This window comes from Oncorhynchus kisutch, linkage group LG10 (genome assembly GCF_002021735.2).
Source record: "Oncorhynchus kisutch isolate 150728-3 linkage group LG10, Okis_V2, whole genome shotgun sequence".
NCBI classification, from domain to species: domain Eukaryota; kingdom Metazoa; phylum Chordata; class Actinopteri; order Salmoniformes; family Salmonidae; genus Oncorhynchus; species Oncorhynchus kisutch.
In genome coordinates, this window is record NC_034183.2 from 4,719,749 (window position 1) to 4,745,630 (window position 25,882).

Here is a 25,882-nt window from a genome sequence, read left to right on the forward strand (position 1 = left end):
ACACACACACACACACAACACACACCACACACACACACACACACACCACACACCACACACACACACACACACACACACACACACACACACACACACACACACCACACACATACATACACGTACACGTACACATACACATACACACACACACACCACACACACACACACACACACACACACACACACACACACACACACACACACACACACACACACACACACACACACACACACACCACACACACGAGGACACACAATGAGGACACACAAACAAATGTAGGGAAATGACCGATCCGCTATAACATATTATATGATTTGTTATCTGTCTTTCTCTCCTTCTCTAACCTCTCCTCCTCCCTTCCTCTCTCCCTCTGCCCTCCTCCCTCCCTCTACACTCCCTTCTCCCTCCCTCCTTCACTCCTGGCCCTGCTGTGTGCTGCAGTTCCTGGTGACACCCCTCTCCTCCCTTATAAAACATCTTTCTCTCCTCCCTCTTCTCTCTCTCTTACCATCCTTCCATCCCTCTCTCATCCATCTCTCCCTCCCTCTCTCCTACACCCATCTCTCACAGCTGGCCCTGCTGTGAGTGCTGCAGTAGTAAGTGATTGGCTGATTGATTGATTGGTTGATCGATCACTCACTCCTGCTGTTGAAGGAGTTGATGCATCAGCTGAGTCTGTTGCAGGTCTTGTCCACTCCCACTGGAGGCGGGGCCAACAGGGTACTGTGAGATCATTGGCTCGGCCTTCAGGTACATGTCCCGGTGCATGTTGGGATAGCCGTGGCCGTGTGGGGGTAGAGGTGGCGGGGTCATGTGACACATGTTCTCTGGTGTCATGGTCCTCAGCATATGAGTGTCTGGAAGACAGGGAGGAAGACAGGGATGAAGACAGGAAAAATAGGAAGGGAGGAAGACAGGGATGAAGACAGGAAGACAGACAGGAAGACAGACAGGAAGACAGGGAGGAAGACAGGGAGGAAGACAGGAAGGAAGGAAGACAGGAAGGAAGACAGGAAGGAAGACAGGAAGGAAGACAGGAAGACAGGGATGAAGACAGGAAGGAAGACAGGGATGAAGGCAGGGAGGAAGACAGGAAGACAGGGATGAAGACAGGAAGACAGGGATGAAGACAGGAAGACAGGGGTGAAGACAGGAAGACAGGGATGAAGACAGGAAGACAGGGAGGAAGACAGGGATTAAGACTGGAAGACAGGGAGGAAGACAGGGAGGAAGACAGGGATGAAGACAGGGAGGAAGACAGGGATGAGGACAGGGATTAAGACTGGAAGACAGGGAGGAAGACAGGGAGGAAGACAGGGATGAAGACAGGAAGACAGGGAGGAAGACAGGGATGAAGACAGGGATGAAGACAGGGATGAAGACAGGGAGGAAGACAGGGATGAAGACAGGGATGAAGACAGGGAGGAAGACAGGGAGGAAGACAGGAAGGAAGGAAGACAGGAAGGAAGGAAGACAGGAAGGAAGGAAGACAGGAAGGAAGACAGAAAGACAGGGATGAAGACAGGAAGGAAGACAGAGATGAAGGCAGGGAGGAAGACAGGAAGACAGGGATGAAGACAGGAAAATAGGAAGGGAGGAAGACAGGGATGAAGACAGGAAGACAGACAGGAAGACAGGGAGGAAGACAGGGAGGAAGACAGGGAGGAAGACAGGAAGGAAGGAAGACAGGAAGGAAGACAGGAAGGAAGACAGGAAGACAGGGATGAAGACAGGAAGGAAGACAGGGATGAAGGCAGGGAGGAAGACAGGAAGACAGGGATGAAGACAGGAAGACAGGGGTGAAGACAGGAAGACAGGGATGAAGACAGGAAGACAGGGATGAAGACAGGAAGACAGGGAGGAAGACAGGGAGGAAGACAGGGATGAAGACAGGGAGGAAGACAGGGAGGAAGACAGGGATTAAGACTGGAAGAAAGGGAGGAAGACAGGGAGGAAGACAGGGAGGAAGACAGGGATGAAGACAGGGATTAAGACTGGAAGACAGGGAGGAAGACAGGGAGGAAGACAGGGAGGAAGACAGGGATGAAGACAGGGATGAAGACAGGGAGGAAGACTGGGATGAAGACAGGGATGAAGACAGGGAGGAAGACAGGGAAGAAGACAGGGATGAAGACAGGGATGAAGACAGGAAGACAGGGAGGAAGACAGGGAGGAAGACAGGAAGGAAGGAAGACAGGAAGGAAGACAGGAAGACAGGGATGAAGACAGGAAGGCAGGGATGAAGACAGGAAGACAGGGATGAAGACAGGAAGACAGGGAGGAAGACAGGGAGGAAGACAGGGATGAAGACAGGGATGAAGACAGGAAGACAGGGAGGAAGACAGGGAGGAAGACAGGGAGGAAGACAGGAAGGAAGACAGGGATGAAGACAGGAAGGAAGACAGGGATGAAGACAGGAAGACAGGGAGGAAGACAGGGAGAGAGACAGGGATGAAGACAGGGAGGAAGACAGGGAGGAAGACAGGGATGAAGACAGGAAGGAAGACAGGGATGAAGACAGGGAGGAAGACAGGGATGAAGACAGGGAGGAAGACAGGAAGGAAGACAGGGAGAAAGACAGGAAGGAAGACAGGGATGAAGACAGGGAGGAAGACAGGGATGAAGACAGGAAGGAAGACAGGGATGAAGACAGGGAGGAAGACAGGGATGAAGACAGGAAGGAAGACAGGGATGAAGACAGGGAGGAAGACAGGGATGAAGACAGGGAGGAAGACAGGAAGGAAGACAGGGATAAAGACAGGGAGGAAGACAGGAATGAAGACAGGGATGAAGACAGGGAGGAAGACAGGGATGAAGACAGGAAGACAGGGAGGAAGGAAGACAGGAAGGAAGACTGGAAGACAGGGATGAAGACAGGGAGGAATACAGGGATGAAGACAGGGAGGAAGACAGGGAGGAAGACAGGAAGGAAGACAAGAACACAGGGATGAAGACAGGAAGGAAGACAGGGATGAAGGCAGGAAGACAGGGATGAAGACAGGAAGACAGGGAGGAAGACAGGGATGAAGACTGGAAGACAGGGAGGAAGACAGGGAGGGAAGACAGGAAGGAAGACAGGAGGAAGACAGGAAGGAAGACAGGAAGGAAGACAGGAAGGAAGACAGGGAGGAAGACAGGAAGGAAGACAGGGATGAAGACAGGGAGGAAGACAGGGATGAAGACAGGAAGGAAGACAGGGATGAAGACAGGGAGGAAGACAGGGATGAAGACAGGGAGGAAGACAGGAAGGAAGACAGGGATAAAGACAGGGAGGAAGACAGGAATGAAGACAGGGATGAAGACAGGGATGAAGACAGGGATGAAGACAGGCAGACAGGGAGGAAGGAAGACAGGAAGGAAGACTGGAAGACAGGGATGAAGACAGGGAGGAATACAGGGATGAAGACAGGGAGGAAGACAGGGAGGAAGACAGGAAGGAAGGAAGACAGGAAGGAAGACAAGAACACAGGGATGAAGACAGGAAGGAAGACAGGGATGAAGGCAGGAAGACAGGGATGAAGACAGGAAGACAGGGAGGAAGACAGGGATGAAGACTGGAAGACAGGGAGGAAGACAGGGAGGAAGACAGGGAGGAAGACAGGGATGAAGACAGGGAGGAAGACAGGGAGGAAGACAGGGATGAAGACAGGAAGGAAGACAGGGATGAAGACAGGAAGACAGGGAGGAAGACAGGGATGAAGACAGGGAGGAAGACAGGGATGAAGACAGGGAGGAAGACAGGGAGGAAGACAGGGATGAAGACAGGAAGGAAGACAGGGATGAAGACAGGAAGGTAGGGATGAAGACAGGAAGACAGGGAGGAAGACAGGGAGGAAGACAGGGAGGAAGACAGGGATGAAGACAGGGAGGAAGACAGGGAGGGAAGACAGGGTTGAAGACAGGAAGGAAGACAGGGATGAAGACAGGAAGACAGGGAGGAAGACAGGGATGAAGACAGGGAGGAAGACAGGGATGAAGACAGGGAGGAAGACAGGAAGGAAGACAGGGAAGAAGACAGGAAGACAGGGAGGAAGACAGGGATGAAGACAGGGATGAAGACAGGGAGGAAGACAGGGATGAAGACAGGGAGGAAGACAGGGAGGAAGACAGGGAGGAAGACAGGGATGAAGACAGGAGTCTTCACAGGCAGGAAGAATACAGGCAGGAAGACAGGAAGACAGGAAGACAGGGATGAAGACAGAAACACAGAAAGACAGGGAGGAAGACAGGAAGGCAGGGATGAAGACAGGAATACAGGCAGGAAGACAGGAAGACAGGAAGGAAGACAGGAAGACAGGGAGGTAGACAGGGAGGAAGACAGAAACACAGAAAGACAGGGAGGAAGACAGGAAGACAGGAAGACAGGAAGCAAGACAGGAATACAGACAGGAAGACAGGAAGACAGGAAGGAAGACAGGAAGACAGGGAGGAAGACAGGAAGACAGGGAGGAAGACAGGGAGGAAGACAGGAAGACAGGAAGGAAGACAGAAACACAGAAAGACAGGGAGGAAGACAGAAAGACAGGAAGGAAGACAGGAATACAGGCAGGAAGACAGGAAGACAGGAGGGAAGACAGGAAGACAGGAAGGAAGACAGGAAGACAGGGAGGAAGAGAGGAAGACAGGAAGGAAGACAGGAAGACAGGAAGGAAGACAAGAAGACAGGCAGGAAGACAGGGAGGAAGACAGGAAGACAGGAAGACAGGGAGGAAGACAGGAAGACAGGAAGACAGGAAGACAGGAAGGAACATGTTAAGGCGTTTAATCTGTTCCATTGTTATTTCAGTTTTAAATGTTTCAAGGTATGTTCTGACAATAGCTATAATATTATCTATAATAGCTTGGAATATAACATGTCCTGATTATTAAAGGCCCAGGTTGCAAAACAATCTTTTTGCCAGAAAACTTTGACCTCTGATGACACAGAGTGTGTAATATTTGCTGTGTGAAGCTTCCCATCTGGTCAACGTTCCCATCTGGTCAACCTTCAAATCTGGTCAACCTTCAAATCTGGCCAACCTTCCCATCTGGTCAACCTTTCCATCTGGTCAACCTTCCCATCTGGTCAACCTTCAAATCTGGCCAACCTTCCCATCTGGTCAACCTTCAAATCTAGTCAACCTTCCAATCTGGTCAACCTTCCGATCTGGTCAACCTTCCCATCTGGTCAACCTTCACATCTGGTCAACCTTCCCACTTGGTCAACCTTCCCATCTGGTCAACCTTTCCACCTGGCCAATCTTCAAATCTGGTCAACCTTCCCATCTGGTCAACCTTCCCCCCTGGTCAACCTTCCCATCTGGTCAACCTTCAAATCTGGTCAACCTTTCGATCTGGTCAACCTTCCCATCTGGTCAACCTTCCCATCTGGTCAACCTTCAAATCTGGTCAACCTTTAAAATCTGGTCAACCTTCCCATCTGGTCAACCTTCAAATCTGGTCAACCTTCAAATCTGGCAACCTTCAAATCTGGTCAACCTTCAGATCTGGTCAACCTTCAGATCTGGTCAACCTTCAAATATGGTCAACCTTCAAATCTGGTCAACCTTCAAATCTGGTCAACCTTCAAAAATGGTCAACCTTCCCATCTGGTCAACCTTCCCACCTGGTCAACCTTCCATCTGGTCAACCTTCCCACCTGGTCAACCTTCCCATCTGGTCAACCTTCAAATCTGGTCAACCTTCCCACCTGGTCAACCTTCCGATCTGGTCAACCTTCAAATATGGTCAACCTTCAAATATGGTCAACGTTCCCATCTGGTCAACCTTCAAATCTGGTCAACCTTCAAATCTGGTTAACCTTCAAATCTGGTCAACCTTCAAATATGGGTAACCTTCCCACCTGGTCAACCTTCCCACCTGGTCAACCTTCCCATCTAGTCAACCTTCCCACCTGGTCAACCTTCCCATCTAGTCAACCGTCCCATCACTAAGATCTATATCCAATATTGTCATATTATAATTAATTCCTCATCTAGTGTGTTATCAGTCCAGGTTCCCTCCACCTTAGGCTAATGGTACTTTCCATTGTTCCTTCCTGGAGCTCAGCCAATCAGATAAGACCTTCCCGCACCTTCTCACTGATGGGAAAGACCAACACAGGTGGACGTGAGTACATTGTGTTGACGTATGCAGGCTACATTGTGAGTTTGTATAGCCTACTACAACGTGTATTGGAATTCAGAAATATACCTAGAATTTCAGTGAGAAATGGATTGCAATATATTAAATGAAATCCAGCTATTATGACATTTCACAGTTGCATCAGGTATTTAAGAAAGCAGATTTTAGAATCTAGATTCCATATCAAACACGATTTTCCACAGAGCGGAAAAAAAAAAAAAACATTTCATGTATTTAAGTTCTATGATCAAATTTCGTCTCCAGATAAATTGGATAAAGTTGAAAACAATAAATGACACAGTAGATTTTCTCTGAAAAGAATGTATTGATTTACACCAACTTATTAACTCAATTTTGTCTAACTCTTGTTCTTCCATTTAAATGACCAGAAGAGATCAGTAACATCTATTGATCTGAACAGAAGCACGGCAGAGAGAGACGGACGGACGGACTGCACAACTATGCACTGTCCCAAATGGCGCCCTATTCCCTACATAGTGCACTAATTTCAAACAGAGCCCTATGGTCCCCAGTGGCCCTGTTCAAAAGTAGTGCACTATATAGGGAATAGGGCGCCATTTGGGACAGTATTTACGTCTGTTAGTATATACTACACACGTACCTGTGTAGAGATACTGATTCATCAGTCCATCTCTCCGGCTCCACTCCCTGTTTTACCACTGATCTGATTCATCGTAGTCCTCCGATGAGTCTAGAGTCACCATACACTTCCTGACTAACTAACTCCCTGTCTGACTGAGTCACCAAACACTTCCTGACTAACTAACTACATGTCTGACTGAGTCACCAAACACTTCCTGACTAACTAACTCCCTTTCTGACTGAGTCTAGAGCTAACTAACTCCCTGTCTGACTGAGTCTAGAGCTAACTAACTCCCTGTCTGACTGAGTCTAGAGCTAACTAACTCCCTTTCTGACTGAGTCTAGAGCTAACTAACTCCCTTTCTGACTGAGTCTAGAGCTAACTAACTCCCTTTCTGACTGAGTCTAGAGCTAACTAACTCCCTTTCTGACTGAGTCTAGAGCTAACTAACTCCCTGTCTGACTGAGTCTAGAGCTAACTAACTCCCTGTCTGCCTGAGTCTAGAGCTAACTAACTCCCTGTCTGACTGAGTCTAGAGCTAACTAACTCCCTTTCTGACTGAGTCTAGAGCTAACTAACTCCCTTTCTGACTGAGTCTAGAGCTAACTAACTCCCTGTCTGACTGAGTCTAGAGCTAACTAACTCCCTGTCTGACTGAGTCTAGAGCTAACTAACTCCCTGTCTGACTGAGTCTAGAGCTAACTAACTCCCTTTCTGACTGAGTCACCAAACATTTATGTATCCCTTGTTTTCGCTCTAGTTCTCTCTCTCTCTCTATTAATTGACTCATTTTGGCAGTCTTTTTTTCTGTTGACTATTTTGTGTTCGAGGCAGGAGAAAGGCAGGGGCGAGAGAGAGAGAGGAGAGACAGGGGCGAGAGAGAGAGAGGAGAGGCAGGGGGTGAGAGAGAGAGAGGAGAGGCAGGGGGTGAGAGAGAGAGAGGAGAGGCAGGGGGTGAGAGAGAGAGAGGATAGGCAGGGGCGAGAGAGAGAGAGGAGAGGCAGGGGGTGAGAGAGAGAGAGGAGAGGCAGGGGGTGAGAGAGAGAGAGGAGAGGCAGGGGGTGAGAGAGAGAGAGGATAGGCAGGGGCGAGAGAGAGAGAGGAGAGGCAGGGGCGAGAGAGAGAGAGGAGAGGCAGGGGGTGAGAGAGAATGAGAGGAGAGGCAGGGGGTGAGAGAGAGAGAGGAGAGGCAGGGGGTGAGAGAGAGAGAGGATAGGCAGGGGCGAGAGAGAGAGAGGAGAGGCAGGGGCGAGAGAGAGAGAGGAGAGGCAGGGGCGAGAGAGAGAGAGGAGAGGCAGGGGCGAGAGAGAGAGAGAGAGAGAGAGAGGAGAGGCAGGGGCGAGAGCAGGGGCGAGAGAGAGAGAGAGGAGAGGCAGGTGCGAGAGAGAGAGAGAGAGAGAGAGGAGAGGCAGGGGCGAGAGAGAGAGGAGAGGGAGGGGCGAGTCAGGGGAAAAAGAGGGCTCAGACTTACCATTGACCTGCTGAGGGGAGTACGGCTCAGAACTGGAGTCTGGGGGGGACTCTGGGAGGCTCCTGGAACATCCAGAAATATTCACAAGGTTGGGATAAAGCACACACTTTGTTGATAGCTTGCTTTATTGAGGAAACACTTAATCTAACTTTTCAAGATCTAGAACTTTCTAGAATACAGAACGGGTCACAGTGCAATACGAAGCGCATCGTATTGTGACACGTTCTGTTTTTTAGAAAGTTCTAGATCTTGAAGACTTGATTTCTGACGTGCAAAAAACCCCATGTTGGGACTGTTCCAAACAGTAATGAAATAAACATTCACAAGATTGTTTTCTGAGTGGAATTTCCCTCTAAAGGGGCAATCTGAGGTGGCTTACATCCATTTGTTTATACTTATAAATTAATGATATGTACCTATTGATTGTTGAAGAATATAACTTATAAAAGCCTCATGAGTTTAGTTCAACTGTCGTACTCCCATCAGAACCCAAAATATAAAATTGTTTAACTCCAATGTTTGTAAACAAAGTCTATGTAAATAAATACTATACAGCTCATGGTTTAAAACTATAATGTTTATATCACGGATGGTCTTTGTATCTTCTGTCTATGAATTTGAGATTCAGACTCCAGTTCTGAGCCGTACTCCCCTCAGCAGGCATTTAATCAAGCACTGATTACAAAACGGAACTGAACTCTGAACTCTGAACTTTCAAAAAGTTATCATACGTAAGATCATTTTTTGTATTTATTTACACCGAACTCTATTAAACCTAAATCTAATGACATGTTGACATTTAGTTGTTGTTGTTGTTTATTTCACGTTGACTTCACGTCAGTTGACAACTCAACAAGACGTAAATGAAAACTAGATGTTAAATGGCCGTCTGTTCCAGACTCTTGAGACTGGCTTTTTGTTCACCTCCCAGTCCCTTACACATCTCCTCCCTGACCCAGTCCCTTACACATCTCCTCCCTGACCCAGTCCCTTACAAATCTCCTCCCTGACCCAGTCCCTTACACATCTCCACCCAGTCCCTTACACATCTCCTCCCTGACCCAGTCCCTTACAAATCTCCTCCCTGACCCAGTCCCTTACACATCTCCACCCAGTCCCTTACACATCTCCTCCCTGACCCAGTCCTTTACACATCTCCTCCCTGACCCAGTCAACTCACCCAGGTGCGTAGTTTCCTCTGTGTTCAGGCTTGATGTGGTGCTGCTGGTTCTGGTTCTGCTGGTGGTGCTGTTGCCCCAGGCAAGGGTAGTTGTTGTGTCTCAGCAGGCCCAGAGGAGGGGGTGGGGGATAGGGTGTCTGGTGGGGCTGGGGGTTTCCTTGACGTAGGGAGATAGGGGAGCTCACGCCACACAATAGACTCCCAGCGGAGGAGACTCCGGCCTGGGTTAACGAGTAGGAGTTAGCCCCTGGGGCACCGCTGTGGACCTCAGAGAAACAGCTGGAAAAACAGGGAGACAAAAGATACAGTTGTGTTTCGTTATTATCAGTTTCTTGTTGTGAATGTGTTGTTGTTTATTTAAATGAATTTAACCTTTATTTAACTAGGTTAGTCAGTTAATTAAGAACAAATTGTTGAAGTCCAGGTAGTTTTTTTATCTGTTTGGTGCCAAAAGAAGATGACCCTGGTTAGAAAAAGGTTGTTGTTGGGTCGTATTTATAAGCTGATCCCAGATGTGTTTGGGCTGTAGACAACTCCTATGGTTAAGGTACAAAATACAGCAACAACTGATCTGGGAACAGGGTCATATTCATTAGAAAATCAACTGAAGAAAGAGAAAGGGGACTGACACGTGGAGGGGACGACCTGAAACACGTTACTGTCATTTGATCTGGCTATTCATTAGAAAATAAACTGAAGAAAGAGAAAGGGGACTGACACGTGGAGGGGACGACCTGAAACACGTTACTGTCATTTGATCTGGCTATCGCTCTGAGTCACTCACATGTCAGTGCTGTCGTCCTCCTTACCGATGTAGTCCTCCAGGATACTGGTGTCAATGTTCGCTGGCTCCAAGGAGCTGGTAATATCATGACCTACAGAGAGAGAGAGGTAATATCATGTCCTACAGAGAGAGAGAGGTAATATCATGTCCTACAGAGAGAGAGGTAATATCATGTCCTACAGAGAGGGAGAGGTAATATAATGTCCTACAGAGAGAGAGAGGTAATATCATGTCCTACAGAGAGAGGTAATATCATGACCTACAGAGAGAGGTAATATCATGACCTACAGAGAGAGGTAATATCATGTCCTACAGAGAGAGAGAGGTAATATCATGTCCTACAGAGAGAGAGAGGTAATATCATGACCTACAGAGAGAGAGAGGTAATATCATGTCCTACAGAGAGAGAGGTAATATCATGTCCTACAGAGATAGAGAGGTAATATCATGACCTACAGAGAGAGAGAGGTAATATCATGTCCTACAGAGATAGAGAGGTAATATCATGACCTACATAGAGAGAGGGGTAATATCATGACCGACAGAGAGAGGTAATATCATGCGTGCATGTGTGTGTGTGTGTGTGTGTCTGTGTCTGTGTGTGTGTGTGTGTGTGTGTGTGTGTGTGTGTGTGTGTGTGTGTGTGTGTGTGTGTGTGTGTGTGTGTGTGTGTGTGTGTGTGTGTGTGTGTGTGTGTGTGTGTGTGTGTGTGTGTGTTTGTGTGTGTTTGTGTGTGCAGAAACCAAGAGTTGAGTTGGTGCTGTCAGGTGGTTTTATAGTTGGGTACAGATGACTCTGTGAGTGCAATTAATTACCCAGACATACCAAGTTCCCTCTTGGGTTGTAAGTGAATTACCCAGACATACTTGGTTTGTAATTTAATTACCCAGACATACTTGGTTTGTAATTTAATTACCCAGACATACTTGGTTTGTAATTTAATTACCCAGACATACTTGGTTTGTAATTTAATTACCCAGACATACTTGGTTTGTAATTTAATTACCCAGACATACTTGGTTTGTAATTTAATTACCCAGACATACTTGGTTTGTAATTTAATCACCCAGACATACTTGGTTTGTAATTTAATTACCCAGACATACTTGGTTTGTAATTTAATTACCCAGACATACTTGGTTTGTAATTTAATTACCCAGGCATACTTGGTTTGTAATTTAATTACCCAGACACCCTTGGCCTGTAATTTAATTAGCCGGGCATACTTGGCTTGTAATTTAATTAGCCATGCATACTTGGTTTGTAATTTAATTAGCCAGACATACTCGGTTTGTAATTTAATTACCCAGACATACTTGGGCTGTAATTTAATTACCCAGACATACTTGGGCTGTAATTTAATTACCCAGACATACTTGGGTTGCGTTTCTACTTTTTCATCACTTCCCCTCATTTTCTGTCGTATTTAAAAAAATATTCCTAATATACTACGTATTACTACTTTCATTAGTACCAAAATACCTCCTCCTTCTTAAACTCCTCCTCATCCTTCACCTCCTCTTTCACCTCCTCCTCCTTCACCTCCTCCTCTTTCACCTCCTCCTCTTTCACCTCCTCCTCCTTCACCTCCTCCTCTTTCACCTCCTCATCCTTCACCTCCTCTTTCACCTCCTCCTCCTTCACCTCCTCCTCTTTCACCTCCTCCTCCTTCACCTCCTCCTCTTTCACCTTCTCCTTTTTCACCTCTTTCACCTCCTCCTTCTTCTCCTTCTTCACCTCCTCTTTCACCTCCTCCTCCTTCACCTCCTCTTTCACCTTCTCCTCCTTCAAATCCTCTTTCACCTCCTCCTCCTTCACCTTCTCCTTCTTCACCTCCTCTTTCACCTCCTCCTCCTTCACCTCCTCCTCCACCTCCTCCTCCTTCACATCCTCCTCTTTCACCTCCTCCTCCTTCACCTCCTCCTCTTTCACCTCCTCCTTCACCTCCTCCTCATCCTTCACCTCCTTTACCTTCTCCTCCTTTCCTCCTCCTCCTTCATCATGCAACCTCGACTCTTTATACTGGAAGCTAGTACGGGTGTTGCGTAGTTTACTGGGTATAATGAAAGGTACTGCTGGTTTCAATGTTGGTGTGTGAAATAATGAATCCCTCTATTCTTTCCCCCCCTCTCACCTCCACTCCTCCTTTCATCCCCCACTCCCCTCCTCTCACTCCATCCAGGGACGTGGGAGCATATTCACCCCTTCTCAGCGAAAGATCCCTAAATCCCAAACACATGATCCAACCCCATAATCCCCATTAACACACGCACCCATATTTTCACTAAAAGGTAACAAGTTTTTTTTTTGGGGGGGGTTGAGTGAGTGTGAGAATGAAGAGGTGGAGAAGGGGTTGGAGGGTGTTCTACCTGGAACCAATAGGGTTCTACCTGGTACCAAAATGGTTCTACCTGGAACCATTAAGGGTTCTACCTGGAACCAAAAGGGGTTCTTCAAAGAGTTCTCCTGTGGGGAGAAGTACCTTTTTAGATTTTAGATAGCAACTTTTTTTTGTACCCACAAAACCCCAGACCGCTCCCTCCCTCTCTCTCTCTCTCTCTCTCTCTCTCTCTCTAACTATCTCTCGCCCTCTCACCATCTCTCTCTCTCTATCTCTCAATCTCTCACCCTCTCTCTCTATCTCTCACCATCTCTCTCTGTCTGTCTCTCTCTATCTCTCTCTCTCACCCTCTCTCTCTCTCTCTCTCTCTCTCTCTCTCTCTTTCTCTCTATCTCTCAACATCTCTCTCTGTCTGTCTCTCTCTCTCTCCCTCTCTCTCTATCTCTCATCATCTCTCTCTATCTCTCTCTGTATGTCTGTCTCTCTCTCTCTCTCTCTCAATTCAATTTCAATTTAAGGTCTTTATTGGCATGAGAAACATATGTTTACATCTCTCTCTCGCTCTGTCTCTTGCTCTCTCGCTCTGTCTCTTGCTCTCTCTCTCTCTCTCTCTCTCTCTCTCTCTCTCTCTCTCTCACTCTCCCCCTCTCTCCCAGTCTTTGATAGATTAAGCTGCTACTCAGTTCGGAATGTCAAGAATTTATCTGTTAGTGTTGGATAAACTATTTTCTTTTTCTCACTCGCTCTCTCTTTCTTCCCCCTCTGTCTCAAAACACTCACCTTTTAAAATCTCACTGATCAGAAGAGAGCAAGATAGAGTGTGAAAACAGTTATAGATGGGATATCTCGGGGTTAAAAGTTATTGGTACACTCTTAAAAAAAGATGCTATCTAGAACCTAAACGTTTTTTGGGGCATAGGATGAATCTTTGGGGTTCTATTGGAACTTTCTCCAGAGAGGGTTCTACATGGAACTCAAACATTTTTTACATGGAACCAAAAAGGGCTCTCCTATGCGGACAGCCAAAGAACCCTTTGAAAGCATTTTTAACTAGTAGTGTAGGACAATGGGAGAGGTTAACAACTGCCTTAGCCTGGGGCTAACAACTGCCTTAGCCTGGGGCTAACAACTGCCTTAGCCTGGGGCTAACAACTGCCTTAGCCTGGGGCTAACAACTGCCTTAGCCTGGGGCTAACAACTGCCATAGCCTGGGGCTAACAACTGCCTTAGCCTGGGGCTAACAACTGCCTTAGCCTGGGGCTAACAACTGCCTTAGCCTGGGGCAAACAACTGCCTTAGCCTGGGGCTAACAACTGCCTTAGCCTGGGGCTAACAACTGCCTTAGCCTGGGGCTAACAACTGCCTTAGCCTGGGGCTAACAACTGCCTTAGCCTGGGGCTAACAACTGCCTTAGCCTGGGGCTAACAACTGCCTTAGCCTGGGGCTAACAACTGCCTTAGCCTGGGGCTAACAACTGCCTTAGCCTGGGGCAAACAACTGCCTTAGCCTGGGGCTAACAACTGCCTTAGCCTGGGGCTAACAACTGCCTTAGCCTGGGGCTAACAACTGCCTTAGCCTGGGGCTAACAACTGCCTTAGCCTGGGACTAACAACTGCCTTAGCCTGGGGCAAACAACTGCCTTAGCCTGGGGCTAACAACTGCCTTAGCCTGGGGCTAACAACTGCCTTAGCCTGGGGCTAACAACTGCCTTAGCCTGGAGCTAACAACTGCCTTAGCCTGGAGCTAACAACTGCCTTAGCTTGGAGCTAACAACTGCCTTAGCCTGGAGCTAACAGCTGCCTTAGCCTGGAGCTAACAACAGCCTTAGCCTGGGGCTAACAGCTGCCTTAGCTTGGAGCTAACAACTGCCTTAGCTTGGGGCTACTATGGCAATAATATAACAGTGTGCATGTCAGTCTCTCTTGGCTCAAAGTTGAGTAGAGATTGACTCTATCAATTATTGTTTTCGTGAGAAAATATGAATTTGTTAAAAATGCAATATTGTCTGTGTAATCAATTTACATATCATATAGCTCTGACAGACATACTTACCCCACCAGACATGCAACCAGGGGTCTCTTCACTGTCCCCAAATCCAGAGCAAATTCAAGGCAACGCACAGTATTATACAGGATCACATGGAACTGCCTTTCTCCTAACAAAAGCACTACCTCACAGCACAATGCCTCTCCTCTATCTGACCTAAATAAATCTTATCTTATGTATATGTACTGATGGGTAACTGTCAGCAATATCTAACAATCAATAATATAGATGTAGAACTTTCAAATTAAATCAAATTGTATTTGTCACATGCTCCGAATACAACAGGTGTAGTAGACCTTACAGTGAAATGCTGAATACAACAGGTGTAGTAGACCTTACAGTGAAATGCTGAATACAACAGGTGTAGAACCTTACAGTGAAATGCTGAATACAACAGGTGTAGAACCTTACAGTGAAATGCTCCGAATACAACAGGTGTAGAACCTTACAGTGAAATGCTGAATACAACAGGTGTAGTAGACCTCACAGTGAAATGCTGAATACAACAGGTGTAGTAGACCTCACAGTGAAATGCTGAATACAACAGGTGTAGTAGACCTCACAGTGAAATGCTGAATACAACAGGTGTAGTAGACATTACAGGTGTAGTAGACCTTACAGGTGTAGTAGACCTTACAGGTGTAGTAGACCTTACAGTGAAATGGCAAATACAACAGGTGTAGTAGACCTCACAGTGAAATGCTGAATACAACAGGTGTAGAACCTTACAGTGAAATGCTGAATACAACAGGTGTAGTAGACCTTACAGTGAAATGCTGAATACAACAGGTGTAGTAGACCTTACAGTGAAATGCTGAATACAACAGGTGTAGTAGACCTTACAGTGAAATGCTGAATACAACAGGTGTAGAACCTTACAGTGAAATGCTGAATACAACAGGTGTAGTAGACCTTACAGTGAAATGCTGAATACAACAGGTGTTTTTACCTTACAGTGAAATGCTGAATACAACAGGTGTAGTAGACCTCACAGTGAAATGCTGAATACAACAGGTGTAGTAGACCTCACAGTGAAATGCTGAATACAACAGGTGTAGTAGACCTTACAGTGAAATGCTGAATACAACAGGTGTAGTAGACCTCACAGTGACATGCTGAATAAAACAGGTGTAGTAGACCTTACAGTGAAATGCTGAATACAACAGGTGTAGTAGACCTTACAGTGAAATGCTGAAGACAACAGGTGTAGTAGACCTTACAGTGAAATGCTGAATACAACAGGTGTAGTAGACCTTACAGTGAAATGCTGAATACAACAGGTGTAGTAGACCTTACAGTGAAATGCTGAATACAACAGGTGTAGTAGACCTTACAGTGAAATGCTGAATACAACAGGTGTAGTAGACCTCACAGTGAAATGCTGAATACAACAGGTGTAGTAGACCTCACAGTGAAATGCTGAATACAACAGGTGTAGTAGACCTTACAGTGAAATGCTGAATACAACAGGTGTAGTAGACCTTACAGTGAAATGCTGAATACAACAGGTGTAGTAGACCTGACAGTGAAATGCTGAATACAACAGGTGTAGTAGACCTTACAGTGAAATGCTGAATACAACAGGTGTAGTAGACCTTACAGTGAAATGCTGAATACAACAGGTGTAGTAGACCTTACAGTGAAATGCTGAATACAACAGGTGTAGTAGACCTTACAGTGAAATGCTGAATACAACAGGTGTAGTAGACCTTACAGTGAAATGCTGAATACAACAGGTGTAGTAGACCTTACAGTGAAATGCTGAATACAACAGGTGTAGTAGACCTCACAGTGAAATGCTGAATACAACAGGTGTAGTAGACCTCGCAGTGAAATGCTGAATACAACAGGTGTAGTAGACCTTACAGTGAAATGCTGAATACAACCGGTGTAGTAGACCTTACAGTGAAATGCTGAATACAACAGGTGTAGTAGACCTCACAGTGAAATGCTGAATACAACAGGTGTAGTAGACCTTACAGTGAAATGCTGAATACAACAGGTGTAGTAGACCTTACAGTGAAATGCTGAATACAACAGGTGTAGTAGACCTCACAGTGAAATGCTGAATACAACAGGTGTAGTAGACCTCACAGTGAAATGCTGAATACAACAGGTGTAGTAGACCTCGCAGTGAAATGCTGAATACAACAGGTGTAGTAGACCTTACAGTGAAATGCTGAATACAACAGGTGTAGTAGACCTTACAGTGAAATGCTGAATACAACAGGTGTAGTAGACCTCACAGTGAAATGCTGAATACAACAGGTGTAGTAGACCTCACAGTGAAATGCTGAATACAACAGGTGTAGTAGACCTTACAGTGAAATGCTGAATACAACAGGTGTTTTTACCTTACAGTGAAATGCTGAATACAACAGGTGTAGTAGACCTTACAGTCAAATGCTGAATACAACAGGTGTAGTAGACCTTACAGTGAAATGCTGAATACAACAGGTGTAGTAGACCTTACAGTGAAATGCTGAATACAACAGGTGTAGTAGACCTTACAGTGAAATGCTGAATACAACAGGTGTAGTAGACCTCACAGTGAAATGCTGAATACAACAGGTGTAGTAGACCTCACAGTGAAATGCTGAATACAACAGGTGTAGTAGACCTCACAGTGAAATGCTGAATACAACAGGTGTAGTAGACCTCGCAGTGAAATGCTGAATACAACAGGTGTAGTAGACCTCACAGTGAAATGCTGAATACAACAGGTGTAGTAGACCTTACAGTGAAATGCTGAATACAACAGGTGTAGTAGACCTCACAGTGAAATGCTGAATACAACAGGTGTAGTAGACCTCACAGTGAAATGCTGAATACAACAGGTGTAGTAGACCTTACAGTGAAATGCTGAATACAACAGGTGTAGTAGACCTCACAGTGAAATGCTGAATACAACAGGTGTAGTAGACCTCACAGTGAAATGCTGAATACAACAGGTGTAGTAGACCTTACAGTGAAATGCTGAATACAACAGGTGTAGTAGACCTTACAGTGAAATGCTGAATACAACAGGTGTAGTAGACCTCACAGTGAAATGCTGAATAAAACAGGTGTAGTAGACCTCACAGTGAAATGCTGAATACAACAGGTGTAGTAGACCTTACAGTGAAATGCTGAAAACAACAGGTGTAGTAAACCTCACAGTGAAATGCTGAAAACAACAGGTGTAGTAGACCTTACAGTGAAATGCTGAATACAACAGGTGTAGTAGACCTCACAGTGAAATGCTGAATACAACAGGTGTAGAACCTTACAGTGAAATGCTGAATACAACAGGTGTAGTAGACCTCACAGTGAAATGCTGAATACAACAGGTGTTTTTACCTTACAGTGAAATGCTGAATACAACAGGTGTAGTAGACCTTACAGTCAAATGCTGAATACAACAGGTGTAGTAGACCTTACAGTGAAATGCTGAATACAACAGGTGTAGTAGACCTTACAGTGAAATGCTGAATACAACAGGTGTTTTTACCTTACAGTGAAATGCTGAATACAACAGGTGTAGTAGACCTTACAGTCAAATGCTGAATACAACAGGTGTAGTAGACCTTACAGTGAAATGCTGAATACAACAGGTGTAGTAGACCTTACAGTGAAATGCTGAATACAACAGGTGTAGTAGACCTTACAGTGAAATGCTGAATACAACAGGTGTAGTAGACCTCACAGTGAAATGCTGAATACAACAGGTGTAGTAGACCTCACAGTGAAATGCTGAATACAACAGGTGTAGTAGACCTCACAGTGAAATGCTGAATACAACAGGTGTAGTAGACCTCGCAGTGAAATGCTGAATACAACAGGTGTAGTAGACCTTACAGTGAAATGCTGAATACAACAGGTGTAGTAGACCTCACAGTGAAATGCTGAATACAACAGGTGTAGTAGACCTCACAGTGAAATGCTGAATACAACAGGTGTAGTAGACCTTACAGTGAAATGCTGAATACAACAGGTGTAGTAGACCTCACAGTGAAATGCTGAATACAACAGGTGTAGTAGACCTCACAGTGAAATGCTGAATACAACAGGTGTAGTAGACCTTACAGTGAAATGCTGAATACAACAGGTGTAGTATACCTTACAGTGAAATGCTGAAAACAACAGGTGTAGTAGACCTTACAGTGAAATGCTGAATACAACAGGTGTAGTAGACCTCACAGTGAAATGCTGAATAAAACAGGTGTAGTAGACCTTACAGTGAAATGTTTACTTACAAAGCCCTTATTAACCAACAATGCAGTTTTAAGAAAATACAACAAAAAAACTGTAAGAGATAAGAAAAACAAATAATTAAATTGCAGCAGTGAATAACAATAGTGAGATTATATACAGGGGGGTAACGCTACAGAGTCAATGTGCTGGGGGGCACCGGTGTCGAGGTAATTGAGGTAATATGTACATGTAGGCAGAGTTATTAAAGTGCTTACTTGCCCGAGGATTATAGGCTAACGTTAGTAGTTTTAGCAGATCTTTTAAGCAGACTTTTTTTTTTAAAACCTCATTCCCTCTTGCCACCAAATAAACCCTCGTAAAACTGACCTACCGATCTTTGACTTCGGCGATGTCCTTTACAAAATATCCCCCCGACACTCTACTCAGCAAACTGGATGCAGTCTATCACAGTGCCATCCGTTTTTATCACCAAAACCCCATATACTACCCACCACTGCGACCTGTACGCTCTCGTTGGCTGGGCCTCACTACATAGTCGTCGCCAAACACACTGGCTCCAGGTCATCTATAAGTCTATGCTAGGTAAAGCCCCGCCTTATCTCAGTTCACTGGTCACCATAGCAACACCTACCCGTAGCACGCGCTCCAGCAGGTATATTTCACTGGTCATCCCCAAAGCCAATTCCTACTTTGGCCACCTTTCCTTCCAGTTCTCTGCTGCCAATGACTGGAACAAACTGCTAAAAAACAAACTGCAAAAATCTCAGAAGCTGGAGACTCTAACTTGAAGCATCCGCTGTCTGAGCAGCTCACAGATCATTGCACCTGTACATAGCCCATCTGTACATAGCCCATCTGTAAATAGCCCATCCAACTACCTCATCCCCATACTGTATTTATTTATAAATTTGGCTCCTTTGCACCCCAGTATCTCTACTTGCACATCTATCACTTTAATTGTTTTTAATTGTTATATCAATTGTTATATCGTAATTGCCACTACTTTTTTCCCTTGCCACTACTTTTTTCAATCTTTACTAACGACGTGCCATGTATGCGTATGACTGAACACTATACATGTCAGCTACTACAGCGACTGAAATTACTGCAACACTTAAAGAGCTGCAGATAGTTTCAGAATGGGTGGCAAGGGATAAGTTAACTAAAACCATTGTATTTGGGACAAATCATTCACTAAACCCTAAACGTCAACTAAATCTTGTAATAAATCATGTGGAAATTGAGCAAGTTGAGGTGACTAAAAGCGCTGTTCTACCTTCTTAACAGCACTATCAACAAGGCAGGTCCTACAGGCCCTAGTTTCTACCTTCTTAACAACACTATCAACAAGGCAGGTCCTACAGGGCCTAGTTTCTACCTTCTTAACAACACTATCAACAAGGCAGGTCCTACAGGCCCTAGTTTCTACCTTCTTAACAGCACTATCAACAAGGCAGGTCCTACAGACCCTAGTTTCTACCACTATCAACAAGGCAGGTCCTACAGGTCCAGGTTTCTACCTTCTTAACAACACTATCAACAAGGCAGGTCCTACAGACCCTAGTTTCTACCACTATCAACAAGGCAGGTCCTAAAGGCCCTAGTTTCTACCTTCTTAACAACACTATCAACAAGGCAGGTCCTACAGGGCCTAGTTTCTACCTTCGTAACAACACTATCAACAAGGCAGGTCCTACAGGCCCTAGTTTTGTTGCACCTGGACTACTGTTCAGCCGTGTGGTCAGGTGCCACAAAGAGGGACTTAGGAAAATTACAATTGGCACAGAGACATAACTAATATGCATGTCAATCTCTCCTGACTGAAAGTAGAGGAGAGATTGTCTTCATCACTACTTGTATTTGTGAGAGGTATTGACATGTTGAATGCACCGAGTTGTCTGTCTAAACTACTGGCACACAGCTCAGACACCCACCAGAGGTCTGTCTAAACTACTAGCACACAGCTCAGACACCCATACATACCCCACAAGACATGCCACCAGAGGTCTGTTTAAACTACTAACACACAGCTCAGACACCCATACATACCCCAAAAGACATGCCACCAGTGGTCTCTTCACTGTCCTCAAGTCCAGAACAGACTATGGGAGGTGCACAGTACTACATAGAGCCATGACTACATGGAACTCTATTCCACAGTACTACATAGAGCCATGACTACATGGAACTCTATTCCACAGTACTACATAGAGCCCTGACTACATGGAACTCTATTCCACAGTACTACATAGAGCCATGACTACATGGAACTCTATTCCACAGTATTACATAGAGCCCTGACTACATGGAACTCTATTCCACAGTACTACATAGAGCCATGACTACATGGAACTCTATTCCACAGTACTACATAGAGCCCTGACTACATGGAACTCTATTCCACAGTACTACATAGAGCCATGACTACATGGAACTCTATTCCACAGTACTACATAGAGCCATGACTACATGGAACTCTATTCCACAGTACTACATAGAGCCCTGACTACATGGAACTCTATTCCACAGTACTACATAGAGCCATGACTACATGGAACTCTATTCCACAGTATTACATAGAGCCCTGACTACATGGAACTCTATTCCACAGTACTACATAGAGCCATGACTACATGGAACTCTATTCCACAGTACTACATAGAGCCCTGACTACATGGAACTCTATTCCACAGTACTACATAGAGCCATGACTACATGGAACTCTATTCCACAGTACTACATAGAGCCATGACTACATGGAACTCTATTCCACAGTACTACATAGAGCCCTGACTACATGGAACTCTATTCCACAGTACTACATAGAGCCATGACTACATGGAACTCTATTCCACAGTATTACATAGAGCCCTGACTACATGGAACTCTATTCCACAGTACTACATAGAGCCATGACTACATGGAACTCTATTCCACAGTACTACATAGAGCCCTGACTACATGGAACTCTATTCCACAGTACTACATAGAGCCATGACTACATGGAACTCTATTCCACAGTACTACATAGAGCCATGACTACATGGAACTCTATTCCACAGTACTACATAGAGCCCTGACTACATGGAACTCTATTCCACAGTACTACATAGAGCCATGACTACATGGAACTCTATTCCACAGTACTACATAGAGCCATGACTACATGGAACTCTATTCCACAGTACTACATAGAGCCATGACTACATGGAACTCTATTCCACAGTACTACATAGAGCCATGACTACATGGAACTCTATTCCACAGTACTACATAGAACCATGAATTCATGGAACTCTATTCCACAGTACTACATAGAGACATGACTACATGGAACTCTATTCCACAGTACTACATAGAGCCATGACTACATGGAACTCTATTCCACAGTACTACATAGAGCCATGACTACATGGAACTCCATCCCACATCAGATAAAAATACACCTTATGGAACAGCGAGGACAGTGAAGCAACACAAACATAGACACATTTATACACACACACACACACACACACAATAACATACGCACAATAGACACACGTACACATGGATATGTGGTAGTGGAGTAGGTGTCTGAGGGCACAAAATTAGTGTGTTCTGAAATCTGGTATGAACATAGTGTAATATTTTTTAAATTGCATAACTGTCTTAATTTTGTCGGAACCCAGGAAGAGCAGCTGCTGCCTTGACAAAATACAAATACAAACTATCCATAATATGTAACTGTCATTAATGTGTAACTGTCATTAATGTGTAACTGTCATTAATGTGTAACTGTCATTCATGTGTAACTGTCATTCATGTGTAACTGTCATTCATGTGTAACTGTCATTAATGTGTAACTGTCAGTAATATGTAACTGTCAGTAATGTAACTGTCAGTAATGTGTGACTGTCATTAATGTGTGACTGTCAGTAATGTGTGACTGTCATTAATATGTAACTGTCATTCATGTGTAACAGTCTGTAATGTGTAGCTGTCAGTAATGTAACTGTCAGTAATGTAACTGTCATTAATATGTAACTGTCATTAATGTGTAACTGTCATTAATGTGTAACTGTCTGTAATGTGTAACTGTCATTAATGTGTAACTGTCTGTAATGTGTAGCTGTCTGTAATGTGTAACTGTCAGTAATGTAACTGTCAGTAATGTAACTGTCATTAATATGTAACTGTCTGTAATGTGTAACTGTCATTAATGTGTAACTGTCTGTAATGTGTAGCTGTCTGTAATGTGTAACTGTCAGTAATGTAACTGTCAGTAATGTAACTGTCATTAATGTGTAACTGTCATTCATGTGTAACTGTCTGTAATGTGTAACTGTCATTAATGTGTAACTGTCTGTAATGTGTAGCTGTCTGTAATGTGTAACTGTCAGTAATGTAACTGTCATTAATATGTAACTGTCATTAATGTGTAACTGTCTGTAATGTGTAACTGTCATTCATGTGTAACTGTCTGTAATGTGTAACTGTCTGTAATGTGTAACTGTCATTAATGTGTAACTGTCATGAATGTGTAACTGTCTGTAATGTGTAACTGTCATTAATGTGTAACTGTCATTAATGTGTAACTGTCATTAATGTGTAACTGTCTGTAATGTGTAACTGTCTGTAATGTGTAACTGTCATTAATATGTAACTGTCATTAATATGTAACTGTCAGTAATGTGTAACTGTCATTAATGTGTAACTGTCTGTAATGTGTAGCTGTCTGTAATGTGTAACTGTCTGTAATGTGAAACTGTCTGTAATGTGTAACTGTCATTAATATGTAACTGTCATTAATATGTAACTGTCAGTAATGTGTAACTGTCTGTAATGTGTAACTGTCTGTAATGTGTAACTGTCAGTAATGTGTAACTGTCAGTAATGTGTAACTGTCTGTAATGTGTAACTGTCTGTAATGTGTAACTGTCATTAATGTGTAACTGTCATTAATGTGTAACTGTCATCAATGTGTAACTGTCTGTAATGTGTAACTGTCATTAATGTGTAACTGTCTGTAATGTGTAACTGTCAGTAATGTGTAACTGTCTGTAATGTGTAACTGTCTGTAATGTGTAACTGTCAGTAATGTGTAACTGTCTGTAATGTGTAACTGTCTGTAATGTGTAGCTGTCATTAATGTGTAACTGTCTGTAATGTGTAACTGTCATTAATGTGTAACTGTCTGTAATGTGTAACTGTCTGTAATTTGTAACTGTCTGTAATGTGTAACTGTCATTAATATGTAACTGTCATTAATATGTAACTGTCAGTAATGTGTAACTGTCATTAATGTGTAACTGTCTGTAATGTGTAACTGTCTGTAATGTGTAACTGTCATTAATATGTAACTGTCATTAATATGTAACTGTCAGTAATGTGTAACTGTCAGTAATGTGTAACTGTCTGTAATGTGTAACTGTCATTAATATGTAACTGTCAGTAATGTGTAACTGTCAGTAATGTGTAACTGTCTGTAATGTGTAACTGTCAGTAATGTGTAACTGTCAGTAATGTAGCTGTCAGTAATGTGTAACTGTCATTAATGTGTAACTGTCAGTAGGACCGTTTATTTTGGTACTATTGTTGTTATGTTAAACGTGTGTAGTTCTGTCCTTGACCTTGTCTATTGATGTTTTGTATCATGTTCTATGTTGTGTCTGGAACCCAGGAAGCTGCTGCTTCAGCAACAATTCATGGGGCTCCAAATAACTACGAAACACATCAGAGTAAAATGTCAGTCTGGAGCCCACTAATAGTAATTACTACTAAACACATCAGAGTAAAATGTCAGTCTGGAGCCCACTAATAGTAATTAACACATAGGACAGTTGTTGATTCAGAGGAACACATATGATAGGCACTAATTTGCGAAATAGCTTAAGACATTAGCTTGGCTTTTACTGTCACGTGTGCTCCCTCGGCCTCTAGGTCACCAGGCTGCTCGTTATGGCGCACACCTGTCACCATCGTTACGCGCACCTGCTCATCGTCAGACTCACCTGGATTCCATCACATCCCTGAATTACATTTCCTATATATGTCTCTGTCTTTGGTTCCTTCCCTATATATGTCTCTCCCTTTGGTTCCTTCCCTATATATGTCCCTCCCTTTGGTTCCTTCCCTATATATGTCCCTCCCTTTGGTTCCTTCCCTATATATGTCCCTCCCTTTGGTTCCTTCCCTATATATGTCCCTCCCTTTGGTTCCTTCCCTATATATGTCCCTCCCTTTGGTTCCTTCCCTATATATGTCCCTCCCTTTGGTTCCTTCCCTATATATGTCTCTCCCTTTGGTTCCTTCCCTATATATGTCTCTCCCTTTGGTTCCTTCCCTATATATGTCACTCCCTTTGGTTCCTTCCCTATATACAGTATGTCCCTTCCTTTGGTTCCTTCAGAAAGACAGACAGTCAGACAGACAGAAAAAACAGACAGAATGACAGACAGACAGAGATCAAAACTAATAATGGCAGAAGAAAATATGCTGAGACAGATAGAAAGCACAACAGGGAGGCTAACCAAATGTCTACAGCAGAGGAACAGTTATAGTGGTGAGTTGTATCTCCAGACAGAGGAACAGTTATAGTGGTGAGTTGTATCTCCAGACAGAGGAACAGTTATAGTGGTGAGTTGTATCTCCAGACAGAGGAACAGTTATAGTGGTGAGTTGTATCTCCAGAGGAACAGTCATAGGGGTGAGTTGTATCTCCAGACAGAGGAACAGTTATAGTGGTGAGTTGTATCTCCAGATGAACAGTCATAGTGGTGAGTTGTATCTCCTGAGGAACAGTCATAGGGGTGAGTTGTATCTCCAGATGAACAGTCATAGGGGTGAGTTGTATATCCAGAGGAACAGTCATAGGGGTGAGTTGTATCTCCAGATGAACAGTCATAGGGGTGAGTTGTATATCCAGAGGAACAGTCATAGGGGTGAGTTGTATCTCCAGAGGAACAGTCATAGGGGTGAGTTGTATCTCCAGATGAACAGTCATAGGGGTGAGTTGTATATCCAGAGGAACAGTCATAGGGGTGAGTTGTATCTCCAGATGAACAGTCATAGTGGTGAGTTGTATCTCCAGAGGAACAGTTATAGTGGTGAGTTGTATCTACATACAGAGGAACAGTCATAGTGGTGAGTTGTATCT

At 44.3% G+C, this 25,882-nt stretch overlaps 1 protein-coding gene across 1 annotated transcript in view; it reads right to left on the reverse strand.

Moving 5' to 3' along the window:
* Window positions 1-505: 505 nt before the first annotated feature.
* LOC109884986 (myelin regulatory factor) overlaps window positions 506-25,882 on the reverse strand; it is a 70,388-nt gene continuing 45,011 nt past the window's right edge. Inside the window, exons 2-5 of the mRNA XM_031832915.1 lie at window positions 10,164-10,254; window positions 9,380-9,658; window positions 8,200-8,261; window positions 506-858 (exon numbers count right to left, since the gene is read on the reverse strand). Coding sequence (XP_031688775.1) covers window positions 638-858; window positions 8,200-8,261; window positions 9,380-9,658; window positions 10,164-10,254 — 653 coding nt within the window. The 3' untranslated portion in view covers window positions 506-637. The remainder of the gene's footprint in view (window positions 859-8,199; window positions 8,262-9,379; window positions 9,659-10,163; window positions 10,255-25,882) is intronic.